The sequence below is a fragment of the Ornithorhynchus anatinus genome, chromosome 5, assembly GCF_004115215.2.
Source record: "Ornithorhynchus anatinus isolate Pmale09 chromosome 5, mOrnAna1.pri.v4, whole genome shotgun sequence".
Lineage (NCBI taxonomy): Eukaryota > Metazoa > Chordata > Mammalia > Monotremata > Ornithorhynchidae > Ornithorhynchus > Ornithorhynchus anatinus.
Window position 1 is genome coordinate 32,737,388 of NC_041732.1, and position 20,355 is coordinate 32,757,742.

General features: G+C 56.3%; 1 protein-coding gene across 2 annotated transcripts in view; it reads left to right on the forward strand.

Annotated features, from left to right (window-relative positions):
* The window catches only part of BIN3 (bridging integrator 3), a 39,922-nt gene that overhangs the window by 7,773 nt on the left and 11,794 nt on the right, over nt 1–20,355 (forward strand). The window contains exons 2-5 of one of the 2 annotated variants that reach the window (XM_029066280.1): nt 8,718–8,766; nt 16,829–16,869; nt 17,621–17,682; nt 19,295–19,431. In XM_029066280.1, coding sequence (XP_028922113.1) covers nt 8,718–8,766; nt 16,829–16,869; nt 17,621–17,682; nt 19,295–19,431 — 289 coding nt within the window. Of the gene's footprint in view, nt 1–8,717; nt 8,767–16,828; nt 16,870–17,620; nt 17,683–18,397; nt 18,493–19,294; nt 19,432–20,355 lie in introns of those variants that run through there. The other variant, XM_029066281.2, reaches the window with a different exon arrangement.

Sequence of the window (20,355 nt, forward strand, 5' to 3'; positions counted from 1 at the left end):
CGCTCCTGGGAGAAGACAGTGGAATTCGTTGACGTGATCCTTTCCTTCAAGGAACTTGTAGGATAGCGGGGAAGAGAGCTGCTAGAATAAATTCCAGGTCGGGAGGAGCAGTGAAATATTAAGATAAGTGTGTACGTGCGGTGGGAGGGAAGAGGGACAGTGAGTCCCCAGGCGTCTGGGTGGCAGCAGGTGCTGTCAGGCAGTCGTATTTATTGAGCGTTGACCGTGTGCAGAGCACTGTACTGAGCACTTGGGAGAGGACGATATAACAGTATAACGGACGCTTCCCCTGCCGACAGTGAGTTTACCGTCCGGAGGAAACGCTGAAGTGGTATTTGGGAGGGAGAGGGCCGGGGATCAGGACAGGCCTGCCAGAGGAGATGGGAGAAACCGGTGGCATTGCCGTCCCGGAGGATCCGCGACCCCAGGCCAAATTTCGGCGACTCGGACCCCTCCCCCCCGGCCCCTGCAATGGAAGTAGTGGTATTCATTAAGCGCTCGCCTTGTGCGGAACTGAACTTAGCACTAGGAAGGAATACGCAGATGTGAACTGGACACGGGCCCTGCCCCTCTCAGGTGGGTGCTTGGTGTTGGGCTTTTTCTCTTCTTTAAGATTTACTGGGCAAGAGAAGAAGTGAGAGGAAACGGCGGGCGGCTCTCAGGCCCTGACCCCGCGGCAACGATTTGAAAAGTCTTGTCAAGCCCCGCCTCGCCGGGGCCATCCTCGACAGCTGCTTCCCGGTTCGGTAGAGGCAGCGGCCCGGCCAGGACGGGCCGTACAACCACCTTTGGAGAGGAGCACGAGCTCTCCGGTGGCCCGTGGGCCATATCGGGGTAACCGCTGGCTGGGAGCCCGGGGATCGTATTAGGAGCGGGGCTGGCTGGGATTCTGGGGCTTGGCAGGCCCCGAGCTTGGGAATGGTTTCCAGGTAGTTCTGAATCCTGACTCGGTGGGAGGCGGCCCGATCAGAGCGCCGGGCTGGAAAACGGGACTCTGCTCCTGGCTGGACCACAGAGGGAAGATGGGTGATCTGCCTTGTCCTTCCCTTTGGTAAAATAGGGGAAAACGCCATTCGTTCGGTCGTGTTTACCGAGCGCCTACGGTGTGCGGAAGTTAAGCGCTTCACCTTCCTCGCTTACCTCTCTGAGGGTCGGCGAGAGCCTGTCTGTTATTGCTTTCGGCCGAGCGTGGCGGAACGATAATGATAATTGTGGTATTTAAGTGCTCACTACGTTCGAAGCGCTGGGGTGGATACGAGCGGGTCGGGTTGGACACGGTCCCTGTCCCCCATGGGGCTCTCCATCTTAAACCCCATCTTCCAGATGAGGTAACTGAGGCGCAGAGAGGTGAAGTGCCTCAGGTCATTCATTCAGTAGTATCGAGTGCTTACTATGCGCAGAGCACTGTACTAAGCGCTTGGAACGGACAATGCGGCGACAGATAGAGACGATCCCTGCCCGTTGACGGGCTTGCGGACCCGTGGCGGAGTCAGGATTAGAACCCAGGTGCTTCTGAGTCCCAGACCCCTGCTCTATCCACCAGTCCACCCTGCTTCTCTAGAAGCAGAAGCGAAACCTCCCTCGGTTACTTTCCTCCCGCGGCTCGTCACACCGCCCTTGCTTTTCCAAGTCAAACCCTTCTTGTTCCCTGGGCCGTGGCTGGCGGGGGAGGTTCTCATCCGCGGTGAGAACTGGATCTCATAAATCGGCGAGGGTTGGTCACTGCGACTCTGAAACCAATCAGCCCAGGCCTAGACCAAGGCCCCAGCTCCCACCTCTCCCCTCTCCCGCCCAGTGTCCACCCCGCTCGGCGCGGAAGGGGGTGTCACAGTCAAGCCGGGCGTCTGTCCTTGACCAAGCGGCGGATGTGTCGGTCCTCGGGATGGAATATCTTTGTGGGGGCCGGGGGGAGGGGGGGGCGGTGGGGAGAGAGAGCAAAGAAACCAAAACCTCAAGCGCCACAGATCTGCAAGCCCTGAGAATGTTCCCCGTGCACTGGGTTTGGAGAGGCTGGAAATCGCCGGGGGGAAGGGCGATGGGGTGGGGATGGCGCTGCCGTTGCCATGGACACTGGGTTGCCCGGAGCATGGTTTTTATGTCACTGTGAGCGGGCTTGCCTTGCCCCCTCCGGGCCTGGACTGCCCTGATCCTTCCGGCGGCGCCCGAGCCGGGTCATCTCCAGCGGAGGGGCCCCAAGTCCGGTGAACGGCTACTCTGCCGGGGTCAGGGGTGACGCCTCATCTTCTGCCGTCCTGAGCCAGACCCGGGAGTCGGTTTCCTTCTTCGCAGGAAGCCCCAGGGAGAGCGGTCTGCGGTTGGGTCGGCAGAGCCCGGGGGTAGAAGGCAGAGGGAACGGCAGGCCCAAGGATGGGCCCGCGGAAGAAGGAGCGGGGAGTCCTTCCGCCCCCTCCTCTCCCGCCCGTAAAAGCCCCTGCCTCACGCCCACCCTCCGGCTCTGGCTGCGACGGTGACTCAAGCCCAGGCTGCTCCCTGGGGACTGGAGACTAGCCACTCTCGCCTCCCTCCTACTCGCACAGACTTAGCCTCCCGGCCTCGCCTGGCGACGATGGGCTTACAGGGATGGGGGAAACTGAGGCCTTCCACCCTCCTTCCCTGCCCAATCAAGGCCTTCCTTGCTCGGCGGAAGGCCGAGGGAAAGCGAGGGGAGGAAGTTTTGTTTTGGTTTACACCTCCCCTTTCTCTGTAGGGAGCGGGCGGATCCTACAGGCAGCACGGATAGTGAGGTATCTGCTGGAGGGATTGGGGAACCCCCCCCCCCCCCCCGCCATCACAGCAACCACCTGGTCCTTTTTCTCCCCCAGCTTCGGCAGTAGGAGGAGGGGGGGAAAAAAAGCCAAAGATTGAGAAACCCAGCGAGTCGAAAATGCAAAAGAGCTGTTTTTGTAAATAGACATTACACAAGAGCAAAGGTTTTTTTGGAAAGGTTTTCCTGAGCCAGACAGAATTAGCCAACTGGCATCACATTGCTAATAGCGATATTTACTGTTTGAAAAGTATATTTGTAGCTTCGGAGAACATCCTGTTGACTTTTCTTTGTTGGGAAAGAAAAGCGATCCATTTTTCCCCCCCCCCCTTCCCCTCTCTGCACATTTGGAACTCTCTCGGTGGCGGGGAGGGGGATGAGGAGGGGGAGACTGTGAGAAGCGTCTCCCTCACTGAATTGGCGAAACCGAAAATACCTCCGTGCCCTGACCTTATGGAGTCCGGGAAGGGTGGCCAGGAGTTGGGGAATCCTGTTTCTGAGCCAGAGCTGGTGGGAGCCTCTCGATTCCTCGGCCCGGAAGCCCGTCCCGGGCGACGCGCGGCAACTCACGGTGTCCCCTTCCAGGCCCGGTCTCTCCGCCCCTCACCCTCCGGGAACGGGGACCGGAGAATCCCTCGTCCCAGTCGTGTTGCCATCCCCGCCCCTACAGCAACTCATTAACCAAGCGTGTTAGGGCTCCTGGATGCAGCAGGGATCCCGGACGGGAGCATCGAGCGGGGCCGTCTCTCGGCCGAGATGATGACGGTGATGTTTTTCGTTACGGTCTTTATTCCGCGCGTACTGTGTGCCAGGCATTCTACTGAGCACTGGACTAGATACAGGCACATCGGGTCGGACGCAGTCCCTGTCCCACGTGGGGCTCGCGGTCTTACTCCCCCTTTTTACAGATGAGGTAACCGAGACACGGGGAAGTGAAGCGACTCGCCCAGGGTCACACAGCAGACAAGTGGCAGGGCCGGGATTTAGAACCCGGGTCCTTCCGAGGCCCAGGCCCGGGCTCTATCCACTAGGCCCACGCCGCTTCTCCGTTGTCGGCCGTGCCCCGCTGTCCGGAGCGGCTGCTCCTCTTCAGGAAGGCCCCGGGTGGCCACCGGGAGCTGAGGTGCAGCCTCACTGCCCGTGGCAGACAAGCCACGGACGGAACCCCAGCGAGGAAATGATGAAAAGTCCCATTGTTCTCTCCTCCACCCCCTCCCCTCCTTCTTCCTCCGTGGGACTTCCCCCCCCCCCCCGTCCCTGGCAGGATCCCCCAACCCCACCGACGAGGGACCTTCCCTTATTTTCTGGCCTCGCCTGCGGGGCGGGTGGGACCGTTCCTGCCATCTCCTTTGGCAGCCTCCGAAGGGCCGGGCGGCTTCCCCCTTCTCTGAACTCTCTCGGCTTGGGCTCCTCAACTTGTCCCCCCCCCCCCCACCCCGTCCCATCCGCCGATGACATCAGCTTCCGCTTCCCATGCCAAAGCCGGGGCCCCTGCCCCGGTCACAACGGAGAGAGCGTTCCCCGATCCCCGGGGGGAGCATCCCGGCCGGATGTTTGCGGCCGGCGCTTCCCTTCTGCCTTTCCCCGGCGGGCTCGGGAGAGCGAAGGCAGAGCTCGAAGGCTGGGTGGATTCAGTCTTGGCCGGCGGCAGCCGCGAAACTGGAGTGTGGAAGTCCTGGGGACCCTACGGGGGGCCGGGGGGAGGTTGTCTTTTTCAGTCCTGGAACTTTCCCAGACGCACCCCACCCCACCCCACCCCCGGCCTCACCTCCCCGTGACACCCTCTTCCAGACCCTCTTCCCCAAGGAGAACGTCGCTTCCTTGCACCATCTTCACTCGACAAACTTGGACCCCCTTCTGACCCTTCACTTCCCTAAGGCATTTTGATGGATTGATTTTTTCTGCTCGTCCTCCTCCGCTTCGATCCAAAAAAAAAACAAAAAACCAAAACAAGGCAACAGGTGCGTTTTAAATCAGACCCCCGAATTCTTTTCACTGCTTTCCCAGTGGGCAGATTAAGGCCCAGAAGGGCACTGGTAAATAAAAAAAAAAAAGTAAAATAAAAGCCAGGCACCTGGCTTTCCAGCATCTGGCTTGGGGCTCTTGGTCCTGCCTCCAGCGAAGCTCTCTTCAAAAATCAAGCTAGAGGTCCCATCTAGCCACGTGCCGACCGCCCGCCTCTCTCCCCCACTTCTCGGGTGGGGGTCTCGGTGTCTCAAGGCAGACCGGGGCCGGGCACTCAACTGCGCCACCAGGACCTCATTGGCCCTGTCGTCCAACGGCTCTGGAAAGCAGTTGACGGCTGTCCGAAACCTTCACGGCAGTTCCCTCCTTGCTCTCCGGAAGGTTAATTGGGGGTAAGTGGGGTGAGGGTCCAGTGAGCAGTGAGGAGAGGGAAACCCTCGCTCCCGAGTCCCCCGTCCGCCTTAACCGGGCCGAGGAAGAGAAGGAGCACTCGGGATTCGGTGTCCCTCCACTTCGGTTCCAAAGCTGGCTCTCTTCGGCGGTAATTATACGGAAGAGGATCGTTTGTTTACCAAAGCCGCGTGAATCATGGCCGCTGCCACGGCCGGGGGGATACGCGAGGGGTTGACCCCTCCAAATTACCGGGCTGGGTTAACAATAAACAGGATGTCCTCCAAAAATTAAATTTAAACCACCGTGACTCAGGCTGGCCCATCCCCTCAGTCGGATGGTCGTCTGGGGTTATCATCGGGGCTTAATTACACTGTTGGGTTTAGAAACAATGTCGGTGAGTTTGGGCCAAGTAGAAATTGGTGGGGAGAGAGCGAGGAAGGGCAAGGGAGGGGAAGGGAAGGGAGCTGGGGAGAGTGGTGAATAAGGCCATAGGCCGACTTGAGGAGAGAGGGAGAGAGTGCATTTTAGGGGGTGATGTTCAGGCATTGGTGCCCAGGGATCGGACCCCTCTCCACCATAAGACCGAAAGTGGAATGTTCATAGAAACGCCACTCTGACTTTGTCGTACTCGGATGCTCCCGCGGCCACCCCTCGTTACCCACACTGTTCCTCTACTAAAATCGAAAGCCACGGGCTCCCTTCCTCAGGACTCCCCCAGGAGCCTAGTGCAGTAGTGTGGCCTGTAGAGAGAGAGAGAGCACGGGCCTGGATGTCAGGAGGACCTGGGTTCTGATCCCGGCCCTGCCAACTCGTCTGCCGTGTGACCTTGGACACGTCACTTCACCTCTCAGGGCCTGAGTCACCCCATCTGTAAAATGGGGATTGAGACCGAGCCCCGTGTGGGACAGGGACCACGTCCAACCCCATTTGCTCGGATCCACCCCAGAGCTTAGAACGGTACGACGGTCCCACAGTTACGATTACTATAATGCTAATTGTGGTTTCTGTTAAGTGCTTCCCTGCCAAGCCCTAAACGCGGGGGGAGCTACACGGTAGGCCCCACATGGGGCTCGCAGTCTAAGTAGGATTGAATCCCCATTTTGCAGATGAGGGAACTGAGCACAGAGAAGTTGTGACTTGCCCAGTGTCACAGAGACAAGTGGCAGAGCCAAGATTAGAACCCAGGGCCTCTGACTCCCCGACCCGGGCTCTTTCCACTAGGCCACGCTGCTCCTCTCCGCCCTCCACCCCCACCCCATCCCGTGGTGACCGGTGCCAGGAAAGACTTCATGTCCCAGAAAGCACGGTGGCAATTCCATTTTGGGAAATGCAACAAAATGACTATTTCTGGGTGCTACCCTGGGTCTTTCTTTGGCCTAGCCTGGAGGCCAGATTGAACTCAGAATTCATCAACGGGGCCCATTATGGGGCAAGGCCCGGAAGACGAGAGAAACTCATTCATCCCAGTCAGATAACCTGCAGTCAGACCATTTTGGCTGCCAGACAAGCACCCGGGCAAGATAAGAGTAGAGCAGAGACAGACGGGGGGCAAGCATAAAGAGAAGGGACTCATTATTATGGTCTATTGCATTTATTAAGGACTTTATACCAAGCGCCGTCCTAAGCATTGGGAGAAGGTACAAGGATAGGGAGTCAGAACCCTCCTGGCCCACAGAGGGCTCACATTCTGAAAGCGGGGAGAGGGACGATCCACCGGAGGAGAAATAACCAAGCGAATTCAGTCCGAACGAACATACTAGTCAGAAGGGTTCTAATCCCGGCTCCCGGGTGACCCGGGGTAAGTCACGTGACTTCTCTGTGCCTCAGTTGCCTCACCTGGGAAATGGGGATTGATACCGTGAGCCCCAAGTGGGACGGGGACTGTATCCAACCCTGATTTGCTTGTATCTACCCCAGCGCTTAGTACAGTGCCTGGCACTTAGTAAGCGCTTAACAAATACCGTATTTATTATTCAAAGCCACAGAGAGAGAGAGAGAGAGTCCTCAGACTCGTCACTGGTTCAGGTGGGGCAGACTTCGGTTTAAATAGTCTCTATCTTGCCCCCGCTCTAACAGCTAGGAGGACATGCTTCTCCCTAGAGAAGGCAAGGAGGAAGGGGAAGACCAAGACCCCCCCCCCCCCGCTCGCTGCCCTAAGGGCTTCGGACCCCTGCCCCCTGCCTTCTTGAGCATCAACCGGGCATTCCCCAGTGCCGCTTCCTTTCCTCCCCGTGTCTGGGCCGTGGCAGTGGGGACGTGCCCCGCCGCTGACCGGGCAGCGACGAGGAGACCTCCAGTTCCTGGAGCATGGCAGCGGAGCTGCCATTAAGCGTGGTGGGCTGCGGGGCTGACTCCCCTCCGTGGCCCGGGCGGTTGGGGTGGCGCTGGGGCCGGGGAGGCCTGAAGCAGGTCCACTCCTGAGTGTCTGCACTTGGCCTACGGGTTCCTGACCTGTGGCCTTCCTCTGCGCTGCTCTCCCTCCCTGCTCCTCTCCCCTTCCCCCTCCCTACCTGAGCCATCCCTTTGCCTAAGATGCACGTACGTGTCCACTGTCCATCCTTTCTCCTGTCCATCCTTTCTCCGAGAACCTAAAGCCAAAGGCAGGAAGGATCCTGAAATTCTCCGACTAAACCTCCCGGACTAGGGTGTCTTGGTCAACCTTAGCCGTAGGAGTGCTTCGCTCTGCCATCCTCCCCCTGCTCTCACTGTGGCTTTTCTGCTCTTACCCACCTCGCCCTATGACGTATGGCGTTAGCTTGACGGCCATCTCTGTTGTACACTCCTAAATGCTTAGTACAGTGCTCTGCAGTCACTGGTATTTATTGAGTGCTTCCCCTATGCAGAACGCTGTACTAAGCATTTGGGAGAGTACAATATAACAGCGTTAGTAGAGACATTCCCCGCTCACAGGCAGATTCTAGTCTAGAGACAAGAGTATTGTGTACTCTGGACCCAGTAAATGCTCAGCAGATACCAATGATGGATTGCCCCTCTAGACCTTGTGGGCAGGGAACATGTCTACCAACTCTATCATACTGTACTCTCCCAAGTGCTTAATGCAGAGCTCTGCACAGAGGAAGCTCTAAATAAATACCGTTTATCGATTCCCGGAGAAGAAAGGGGGTTTATAGGGGAAGGGATAGCCCCGTGCTTCAGGGAGGCCAGGAAAAGGGCGAACTCGGGCCAGACCCCCCCCCCAGGAGTGATGGTATTAATTGAGCACCCTCTCGGTGCTAGGCACTGGGGTAGACCCCTGGAACGATACGAGAGAAGCATGAGATACGTTCCCTGTCCACAAGGAGCTTACACTCTTAATGGGGTACAGAGGTAAAAGCGTTTGGAAGGAGGGTAATCCAGATAAGTGACTAACTGAGCGATTGCACCATATCCATGAGCGCGCAAGTGCCGAGGAAGGGCAGACGTATGCCCTCGAGGTCCCTTGCTGCCCAGCTACTGCCCGCGGAGCGGGGCCACCCCCAAACGGGCAAACAGGCAGGTATCATTGCTCTCGTCTGAGGTGGCAGGCCACTGTCTTTCCCCTTCCCTTCTCCCGTCTTCCGGCCTCCTGTCACCTTTCTCCCTCTGTTTCTTGCAGGATTCCCTTCAAAATCGGACAGCCCAAGAAGCAGATTGTTCCCAAAACGGTGAGTAGTTCAGGCCTGGGCAGAACCCAGGTCCCCCTCCCTGAGATCCAAATCTCCTCCCTCGTCGAGTCGCCAAATCCGACCGGGATTTTGGCTTAGCACCTCTTGGGGTCGAGGATGTGGGGGAGGACGGGATAGAGGCGTCGTTTTTTTCTCTTGTTCCCGGTGGGGTTGAGGAGAGACCTGGGGTCGCCCACATCCTTAGCCGAGATCTGGGGTCGTCCACGTCCCTAGATGAGCCCCAGGGAAGGCCGTTCGGTGACGGTCTGAAAGGAAAGGGCTCAGCCCTGATTTGGCTTGTAATCCAACTCTTCCGGTGCCGCAGTGGCCGGTCCTTGCCCCTCCTTCCGGTGCCACTCCCGGGGTCTCCTGGACAGAGAGCAGGGTTCCGAGCGGCATTTGCAGGAGGACCAGGATTCCTCCCCAGGGCCGCTTTCCTGAGCCAGATCCAGGCTCCGGTCCAGAATCGAGGCGGTTCCCTTCATCTCCCCTCGTAAACTCTTAGCCGGAAACGACTTTACTCCGCATCCTGCTATTCGGCTTCTCCTCCTCATCCTCCTCGTTATCATCGTCATTATCATCATCATTTTCTCCAGCAGCACGTATTAAGTGCCTATGGTGGACAGAGCTCTCTGTTAGGCACTTGGGGGTCCTACAAGTGTGTGAGAGACCTTGTCTCTGGCCTTCGAGCAGCTCAGAAAAAGAAAGAATTGAGGTTGCGTTCTCACTAATCTGAAATCAACCACTACCAGGGCTCCTGCCCGCCTGTCTGTACAGCTACTTCCGTACTCCGTATACGTTCCGTTGCATGAGGGCAGGTCAGGGTGCCTCTGCCTTTTAGAGTTGCCGCACCCCCTCTGCTCTTCTCCCTCTTTGATTTCCCAAAATCAAAGGGTGTGGGCTGAGTTAGTGATCTGAAACCCCCGCAGCAAAAGGGGGGGGGGGTCCCGCGGTCGGCTTGGAAGTCACTAGAAACCTGAATGTTTGGGGCCGAGGCCCTCCTCCTCCCTGCCTCCTTTCTAAGCTCTTTCTGGGTCTCTCTGCCCTAAAACCCTCTGCCAAGGTGTCGAGGCCATCCCCGCCACCGGCGGGATGTGAAGTTGAGACCAGATGTGGTCACGCCGTCGGCAGTTCATGCAAAAGCCCAGGCGGTGGTTTGGGGCCGGGAAGGGTGGAAGGGAGCCCAGGGGTTGAACGAGCCCTCCGGGACAGGAAAAAAGCGTTCGTTGTCCCTTTGGTGTGGGAAGGCGGGGGGCTGCAGCCCTCATAGTGGACCTCCCGGGGTGGGCCGGGCCCGTCCATCTGTGCAGGCTCTCGGCCGCGGCTCCAAGAATCCGGGCGTGCAGATGTTGGGCTCTGGCCGGCTGCAGGAAGTGGGAAGGTGTGGCTTGGGTCTCCGGGGCTCAATCCAGGCTAGATCAGAAGGGGAAGTGGTTTGGAGAAGGGAGCTTGTATTCCCAGCATTCACACTTATCAAAAAAAAAAAACCCACCCACCCCCTCCCCCCTCGCCCTCAGCATTACTGGAATGGACTTTGTTCCCTCTGGAGCCTGCTGCCTCTCCCTGTGGGGAGGGACAGAGACTCCAGTTGCTTGGCCAGAGCTCTATGATTGGAAGACCCACCGGCCCTCCAAGCTAAGGAGTGGCCCAGTGACTCCCTAGACCACAGGGGCTCCAGGGACAAGGGTGGTTGGGCGGTTCCGAGGAAACCTCTCTTGGCCCAGATCATCAGCCTGGATTCCTCATTTACCTTTGCCCCTTGGTTGTCCTCTCCCCAGCCTTGGCTTCCAAGGCTCCCTGTGCCTCGGTTCCCTCACCTGTAAAGCGGGAAGTCTATTCTCCCTCTTAGATTATGGGCCCCCCTGTGTGGGACAGAGCCTGGGTTGAATCTGATTATCCTCTCTCTGCCCCAGTGTCTAGCACAGAGGAGACGCTTAATATCACCATGATTCATATTAGTTATGATTTGCCTCACTTTATAAACTCCACACCTTTGGGAGGTGAGTCATTGCAATCACAGTCTCGGTCTTCGGTTAATGACGATGATGACAATGATTCTAGTGGCCGTTAAGCTCTTACTCTGTGCCAAGCACTGCACCAACCTCTGGAGTAGATACGAGATAACCGGGTCCCACGTGGGGCCCACGGTCTGGGTGGAAGAGCAGGCATCGAATCCCCATTTTGCAAATGAGGGAACCGAGGCACAGAGAAGTGACTTCCCAAAGTCACACAGCAGACGATTTGCAGCCGGGATTAGAACCCGGGTCCTCTGACCCCCAGGCTTGGGCTCTTTCCAGGAGGCCACGTTGCTTCGCCAGCTTTTTCACTGGTTCCTTGTGCAGGGCTGAGAGCGCGGGGAGGACCTGGGTCCAGGTGAGTTGGCGTCAGGGTATTTTTACCCTCATGGCCATCGCTCCCACACACGCACACAGAGCTTCGCACCCCGTGCCCTCACCTGAACCTCTCCAGGCTGTGGTGTAGCGAGAGACCCTTCCACCCTTCCCCTCTCACCCCACATCAAACAGGCCTGGGCTGCCCAATTGTCTCAGCATCTCTGGCAGCTACCATCTGAACAACAGTGACGCACTGTTTTTCTTGCCCGGACGCTTTCTGGGAGGGGAGCAGATGTGGCTGGCTGGGTTATTGGGAGTCACGGAGCCCCTGTCATGGGAATAAATGCCTGTGTTATCTTCAGGGAGTTTCAGGAGATTTTTTGGCTCAAGGCACCCAACCGTCAGACACAAAGAGGGTATTGTGTCTTTGCCCTTATTGTTCTCGGCACCCAGGTTATTAACACAAATTCCATTATTGACAGGGCTTTTGCAGGAATGGCATGTACTCTGCAGGGGTTGACGGTTGGAACAAAATCTGAAGGCAGAAATCCCCCCGATTTTTACCTCTTTGCCTGGCTTCCCCTCTCAAGTCCCGGAAAGTAACTGGAACAGGGTGTGTTGCAGGGTGGCGAGAAGGTCCCTTTTCCCCAGCACTCCGCCCTCGCCCCCTCCCCTGCGCCCCTCCCCGGGACCTAAATTGGCTCTGTGGCCCATCCGGGAGCAGAAGCAGCTTTCGGTCCTGTGACGGGTCAGGTTCTCCGAGGGGTCCGGGTGAGAGAAAACTCCCTGGCTTTGGACCAGGGGAGGTGTCTCACGCCAAGGGGAGGGGGCTTAGTCTTTCCGTAGGAAGGTTTATGCGCCGCTTTCCAAATGTCCCCCTCCGGGAGTCAGCGGCGGAAGGCCCCCTTAGGAATCCAGCTCTTCTGGGCCAGGGGTCTCCCGGCCTGCCCCTCAGCTCTCTCCGATCAGTAGCTCTGACCACGAGGCACTCGGGTTACAGTCCGGCCCCCCGGTGCCCCACTGCGTGGCTGGCGTTTGCCTCACCACGGCCTTCCTCTCCCCTCCACGGGGCAGATGAAACTCCACCTCTTGAAAGCCACCTGGCGCTTCGAACCCCGGAGAATGTCGGGAGCCCCCGCCCGGGACGGTTCGGGGCCGTGGTCTCCAGCTCAGCCTCACTGCCCGCTCCGACCTAACCCCCGCAACCTGACCCAGCCCTCTCTGCTCCCCTGACAATCCACACACCGATGTTTGCTCTCAGATTGTTGACTGGGATCCAGCTGCCCTTTTGGCAGGGGAAGCAAACAGAAGACGTTCAGATCTTTCCCCAGCGCGGGGTTTTCCCCTCAGGATGGGGCTGAGGCCGGGGCGTATCCTGGCATCGGATTGGGGAGCAGAGGGCGGGGGGCTCCGCCTCCGGCCCTTCCCCATCTGAGGTACTCGGGTTCCAGAGGTGCTCCTTAGCCACTTCCCCTCGAGGGTGAGAGAACCCTCACCTCTCCTGCCCCCCATGGCAGGAAGGCTTGGAGGTGAGCCAGTGCCCACCTCTCGGAGGCTGAGAGGTGGCACAGCTTCCCAGGCTGGCTTGCGGGCTGTGGGGAGGCATTTTTTTGGCATGAGGAGGGTCAGGGCCCCACCCTCCTCCCCTCTCTCCCCTGAACCCTTCCCCTTCCATTTCCACTCTGCCTGCTGCAGTCCCGGGGGGTCACGAGCAGCCCAGGATGAACTGACCTAGTTGGAAGGCAGAATCCACACGAGCCCCAGCAACCCCAGCCCAGGAAAGCCAGGTGCTCCCGACATCCCACACACCAGCGAGCTCGGTGCAATTGCGAAAGAGATGAATGGAAGCCAAAGGTTGAAAACTCCCTTGCCTCCCCGCCGTAGGTCTGCCCTGCCCCCCCCTCCGAGTTGGTATTGGTCCTGGCCAAGGTCCAGCCAGGCCCCAGGGAAGTGGATCCTAAATTTCCAGTCACCGCCATTCTCCCAGGAGAGAGTTGGCGGGGCTCGGTGAGCTCGGCAGCAGCCCGGAACGTGGGTTTGGGCTTCTAATTCCGGCTCTTGCCACCGTTATCCTTTGGGAAGCTTTGGGCAAGCCACTTAGCCTCTCTGAACTTCAGTTTCCCCTTTGGCGCTGCCTCAGGCAGCTGCCGGACCAGCCCACCTCAGCATTACCCTCCTCAGAGGGGGCTCAGCAAGTGCCAGAGCGGGAGAGCCCCGTTCTGGGGGCCGCAGCCTTATGAGGGAGGGAGACCGTGTGATCCCTGCCCTCTGGGGAACTTGTGGACCGAAGGGAGAAAGGCAAGATAAACTGCCGGACGGAAGCTTTCCCAGGTTGGCTCCGCCGGCCACTCGGCTTTCAATAGGCCGCCCCGTGGTGTTAGGCAGGTCCTTAGGCTTGCCTCCCACCTTCCCAACTACCTGAAGAGCAGCACAAGTGCCCCATGCCCCGACATTGCCACCGGCCAGCTGGTGTAGGGGTGAGTTATCTTCTGCTCCCATGATGGTGTTTTATGATCTTCCCTTCCAAGCTGGGGATGCCCCCGAGCCACGCAAGAGCTGCCCACACCCCGGCCCTGTCACCGGGAATGGTCATCATGCCCACGTCTGCCACTTGCCTGCCTTGCGGCTTTGTGTGATGGATCTTCTCTGGGCCTCAGTTTCCTCATCTTTAAAATGGAAATTAAATACCTGTTGTTCTTTCTACTTGGACTGTGAGTGCATTGTGGGGCAGGGACAGTGTCTGGCAGTGCTTGGCACAGAGTAGGCGCTTAACAAATACCATCAGTATTTGTTCTTGAGCGACTGGGGACGGGGATGGGGCAGTGTGCTGACGGTCAGAAACACACATGCACGCACCTCACACACCTCCGCTCCGTGCGTGAGCCGGGCTTTGGCCAACAGAGACCCCGGCAGATGTTCCTCTGAGTCTGACTCCGTGTGTTGAGCCCCCTCCCACTTAAGCCACATACACATCCCCACAAGAAGGTGACTGTGGGTAGAGGAACTCAAGAAGGGTACCATTTTCGCCAAAGTGAAGTCCAGCTTGGAGCTTCATGAAGGAGGTGTTTTCGTGTATGTATGTGTGTGTTTTTTAAATAGTATTTATTAACTGCTCACGAAGTGCCAATACTGTTCTAAGTCCTGGGGTAGATGTAACATATCGGCTTTGGACACCTCACTCCCTCTCCGCAGTCTCGCATTTCCTCCTGCCTTCGAGACATCTCTACTTGGATGTCTCGCCATCACCTCAAACCTGACATGTCTGTAACACAGCTCCTTATCTTCCCACCCAAACTTTGTCCTTCCCCTGACTTTCCCGTCACTGTAGATGGCGTGGCCATCCTTCCTGTCGGACAGGAGTTGTCCTTGACTCTGCTATCTCATTCAACCCACATATTCAGTCCGTTACTAAATCCTGCCGGTTCGACCATCACAACATCACTGAAATCCATCGTCTCCTTTCCACCCAAACTGGTAATCACATTGGTCCAAGCACTTACCCTATCCCACCTTGATTATCGTATCAGCCTCTTTGCCGACCTCCCTGCCTCCCGTCTTCCTACACTCCAGTCCAGACTTCACTCTGCTGCCCGGATCATTTTTCTACAGAAACATTCGGGCCACGTTTCCCCACTCCTCAAGAGCTGCCAGCGGTTACCCACCCACCTCTGCATAAAACAGAAACTCCTTACCGTCGGCTTTAAAGCACTCAATCACCTTTCCCCCTCCTAGCTCATCTCAATACTCTCCTACTACAACCAGCCCACACACTTTGCTCCTCTAATGCTCACCTTCTCACTGTGCCTCGATCTTGTCTATCCCGCTGCCAACATTGTCTCACTGCCAACCGCTTGCCCATGCCCTGGCCTCTGTCCTGGAATGCCCTCCCTTTTCATATCCAACAGACAATTACTCTCCCACCCTTCAAAGACACTTCTCCATCAAGAGGCCTTCCCTGACTTAGCCCTCCGCTCCTCCTTCTCCCACTCCCTTCTGCGTCTCTTTGACTTGCTCCCTTTATTCGTCCTCCCTCCCAGCCCCGCAGCACATATGTCCCTACCTGTAATTTTATTTGTTGATATTATTGTCTGTTTCCCCCTCCGGACTGTAAGTTTGTTAAGGGCAGGGAATGAGTCGGTTAAATTGTTATACTATACTCTCCCAAGCGCACAGTACACTGTTCTACACACTGTAAGCGCTCAATAAATACAATTGACTGACTGACACAGTCCGTGACCTGCGTGAGACTCACGGCTTTAATCTCCACCTTACAGCGTTGTAAAGGAGCGGTTGTGAAGAGCCGATCAGTAGTATTTATTGAGCACTTGCTATGCACAGAGCACTTTACTAAGTACTTGGGAAAAGTACGTTAGTTAGAAGACCCGATCCCTTCCTTCAAGCAGTTTACAGTCTGCCGGGAAGGACAAACACTAAAATCAAATTCAGGTCAGGAGAAACGACGACCGCGAATAAGGTTCTACGTCCTAAATGCTTCAGACGCTTAGGTGACACGGAAACGCCGAAGCTGGAGTAAGTGGGGAGGTAAGGGTGAGGAGCTGAGAGATTAATCGGGGAAAGCCTCGTAGAGGAGATGTGACTTTAGAAGGGCTTTGAAGACGGGGAGAGTAGTGCTCTGTGGGATGGGAAAGAGGGCGGGAGCAAGAGATCGGCAGCGAGAGAGATGAGAACGAGGAACAGTGAGTAGGTTGGCTTGGTAAGAGCAAAACGTTTGAGCTAGGTTGTAGTGGGAGAGGGGTAAGAATAAGAAAGAGCCGATTGAGAGCCTTAAATCTGATGATCGGGAGTTTCTCCTTGATGCGGTGAAGAATGAACCATTGGAGGATTCTGAGGGACGGGGAGATGTGAGCAAAATGGTATTTTAGAAACTGAATCACTGGGCTTCTAAAGAGCTGTGCAAATAGGCCCATTGGCTATAGGCAGTAAACGTTCAGGTCAAGTGTAAGTCCACTGGCCATCCTGAGGCAGGGATACAACCTGAAATAAGAAAAACCTTCATTCCATTAAGTAAAATGCATCAGCCAAGGCTGCCTGAACTGAGGGTGCGCCTGAGGAGATTGAGAGCAAAGATGAGAGGAAAGGAGACTTCTTTTGGCTCCTCGGAAACTGGTTTACCAGCCCCCATTTTAAGCATCCTCTTTTCTGCCCACGGAGCCAATATTTTCGGAGGTGGGACACAGAAAAGTAAGTGGCGAGAACAAAGGGCCGGGTGTCAGTATTGCTGGGTTTTTGCCTCTAGTTTTAATTCCAGTAGCTCATGGCACTCTTCGCATAGGATTTCCCTTCTCCTTCCATGCCTTTTGGAGGTGGTTGTTTCCTAGTGTTCTCGAAGGCTTAAAATATGACCTATCTGCCACCCCTCCTCATGGCATTCCCCAATGTTTTAGTGGCATTCTCAGTTCTTTCACTGCCCCAGAAAGAGAGAGGAACTAGCTTGGTGGCCCGGCCCTTCGGGGGAAGGAACAGGAACCCAATGCCCTGGGTCATGCCCCAGTAGCCCATCTGGGAGGGGAGTCCCTTTCCCTGGATCGGGCAACTCTTAATTCATTTGGGAACCCAGAGAGAACGGGTCACTGAGGATCTGTTGCTACTTGCACGGACTGGACGGCGTTGCTTCCTCTGGGCCGGGGGTGGAGGTGCACTGAGCGGGTAGATTTTTCCTACATGCTGTCATTTCTGGGCTAAGTGAGCCATCTCTTTCTCCGTTACAGGTGGAGAGAGACTTTGAAAGAGAATATGGAAAACTCCAACAGTGAGTTGTCAGCCCCTGGAGGGAGGAGCAGGAGGAGGGAGGTGGAAAGTGGCAGCATGAAGCAGCGTGGCCTAATGGATAGAGCACAGGCTTGGAAGTCAGAAGGATCTGGGTTCTAATCTCAACTCCGCCACTTGGTTGCTGTGTGACCTTGGGGAAGTCACTTTACTTCTCTTTACCTCAGTTACCTCATCTTTAAAATGGGGATTAAGACTGGGGCTCCATGTGGGACAGGGACTGTGCCCAACACGATTATCTTGTATCTGCCCCAGCGCTGGCACAAAATAAGCGCTTAACAAGTACCACTGAAAAAAAAAGTGGGGCTAGAAATAGAAAAAGCGAGAGAGAGGGAGAGAATAAGAGCATGAGAGAGAGTTTGGTCGTATCTATTTTGCTCAGAATATCAGCTTGATGTCTTCTGTTACCCGTCGCTCGTCTCTCCAGTTAAGACACTGTTAGCTCACAGCAGCCTGGTCCATTCAGCTGTTTAGGTGTTTTGTTTTCCCCATGATCCCTGGCAGATGGCTACACATGAGTAGCTCCCTCTTATCCTTGAGGGATGAGACCTCAAACAGTGCAGTAGCACAAGTGACATTTTTCAGTCCTCCCTGAAAAGCAGTGTGTAGCCAGGGCCCTCTTTCCCACCCTTCTAGATACGCCCGGATCTGAGAGCAGGGTGTTTGACGGGGCAGAGCAGCACAGAACGAGGTAGAAGCCCCAGACCCAGCCCTCCGCTTCCCCTCTCTTTCAGGCTAGAAGATCAGACCAAGAAATTGCAGAAGGACATGAAGAAGAGCACCGACGCTGACCTCGGTAAGTAAGATCACCCAGGCTTCCTGAGGTGAAGCGAGGTCTAGAGAGAGGGGAAGCTCCTGGGATGGTGCCCGACCGTGGGCCGTTCTGAGGAGCAGCCTCGAGGGTAAGGCCAAGGTGAGAAGCCCGCTTAACTCTTCCAAGTCCCGAGACGTGTTCGTTGCTCTCAGTCGATCAATCGCTTTTATTGAACGCTTACTATATGCAGAGCACAATGCTAAGCGCTTGGGAGAGTACAATATAACAGAGTTGGTAGATTCGTTTCCTGCCCACGGCGAGCTCAAAGTCTAGAGGGGGAGATTGCTCTGGCCCTTGTTGACTAGTAACATGCTGGGTGGCTTTGGATGTTTGGTTGATATTTGGCACTAAATTGCCGGAAGTAGAGGTTCTGTCGAGTCACTCTGAAACCAGGGGTAGCAAAACCGCCCTTGCATTCTCCGCGATTGGTTGAAACCATGAGTTGACAGTAGCTGGGCAGCCTGGGGACAGGGATCAGACTCCTGAGAGCTGGTTGGGCTAGCCCGAGAGGCGATAGAGCTGGCCTGCCATGAAGGGAATGCTTAGCCGCGATGAGAAACCAATCGATGGTTAGTATTTGAGCGCTTGCTGTGGGTAGGACACTGCACTGAGCGCCTGGGAGAGTACAAGACAGCAGAGGTTGTACAGTACAACCAGCTAGTCATCTGCTCTGTTCTGCCATGAAGGTTAAAGAACTCCAGTTTCTGGGATCCAGGAACTGAACGGCAGTTCTGGAGAAATCCCAAGAGTCACTCTTGAGGAGAAAAGGGCCAGCACAAAGGAAGTGTATAGGTAAAAAGAACACAACTCTTTTCCCCCCCTTTTTGGGACATGTTGGGGGTCCATCGCAGAGGGGTTGGCATTAGTCCGGCTGAGTTCAGAAAATGGGAAAAAGACACATTCAGCTGGCTACTGATCTAAACTGAAGAGGCTCGATTGTTACGAAAGAAAAGATTCTTTCTTCGCCTTCATGTTGTTCTGTATAATAGTTGCCCTTTGTGCCTGGGTGTCAGTGTGAAAGATGCTCGGCCAAAAAACAACTTGCTCAGTGGTTCCCGGCCTAAACCGCCCCTGGTTGTGGGAGGGTCGGGGAGGCTGTTTCCAGGTCGTTTAACTTCCGAGGAAGGAGAATCCACGGCTTCCTTTGGTGCCCCGTAATAGTATCAAATGAGAAGGGTTAATGTGCCCCCTGCCAGCTCCGGAGCAGTTTTGGGGGGCGATCTAGCCAAGGCTGAAATGGGTGGCTGGTGGAGCGAGGGCTGCTGGACTCTGGTTCTCTTTCCACGGGAGCCAGGTGGCATCCTCCTTCACAGAGAAGGGACAGAAAGCCGGGAAAGGAAGGGTGCGTGAGGAGGGAAGCAGGTGTCTGTCGGATTAACCGAGCTTCAGGTTCGTGTCGGGCTGAAGGGAGCCCGGACCCACATCTCTTCCCTCCTGGATTCCTGGGCCTCTGGCTGCCCTCCACCTACGCCCTGCCTTGCATTTCTGGAAAGTTAGCCATCAGACCTGGGGTGGGTTTACCCTGAGGCTCTATAAAAAGTCATGATTTTCTAACCCTCTCTTTGACCGCCGGACGAATGTGGGCCTCCTGCAGCAATGTCCAAGTCAGCTGTGAAGATCTCTTCAGATCTGCTGTCCAATCCTCTCTGCGAACAAGATGAAGAGTTTTTGGACATGGTGACGGCCTTAGACACAGCCATGAAGCGGATGGACTCTTTTAATCAGGAAAAGGTGATTAGGGGCTTTGAGATCGAAGGGTGTCTATCCCCTTTCTCCCTTCTGTTGGCTCATTTCCACCCCTCCATCCTCCCCTCTGCCCCCCAAACTCCGGAATCCCCAAGGGTCCAGGTTTTCCCTTTAACTGGTGCGGACCTTCCCAGATCAGTCCATGGAGTACCAGTTAAGGGCCCATTATTAACTCTGGCTCCCAGGCCTAGTCCCTTGGAGGGTGGAGACCACTTCCCAAAAGCCACAGGCCTCTGCCTGTCCCAGAAGTCGACATCTGGGTCCAGCCTGGCTAGCTCCAAGACAGCCTCGGGCCACACCAGTCAAGCCCAGGACTGAGACTGGGCCAGACAGGAAATGGAGCTCAGTCGGGTAGGGATGGGGCAGTGGGGTGGAAGATCGGGCATGGAATGCTGATCCATTGGCTGCTGGGAGTGGTAACTCCGACCGTTCCCAGGACAAGTGCAGATGTGGAAGCTATCGTGCTCCTATGACAGAGCTCCGGCTGCTGCTCTGCAGGTTCCCTGAAGCCCAAATCCTGGAAACAGAGTAGAGGGCTTCAGGATGCGGGGTGCATCCAAATTCAGTTAGGCTCAACTTGGTGGGGACCCCACCGGGCCTCACAGCTTCAGTCTTCAGGGGTGTGTTCCCCTCCCCTCTTGGACCAGAGGGACTGCTGCCCTGTGCTGCACTCTACGTGGAGGCTACGGTCAATCTAGAGGCTTCTCCCCACCCCGCCACCCCAGCTGACAGGCAGACCGTCATAAGCCCAGCAGGGATGTGATGACCTCGAAACACGAGAGTCGGCCCTTGGGATTAAGAAGATGAGTTTCTGAAGCTGCCTATGCAGCCCTCACGGGCCCTGGGTCAGATAAGAAACAGCGTGGCCTGATGGATAGAGGGACCTGGGTTCTGATCCTGACTCCGGAC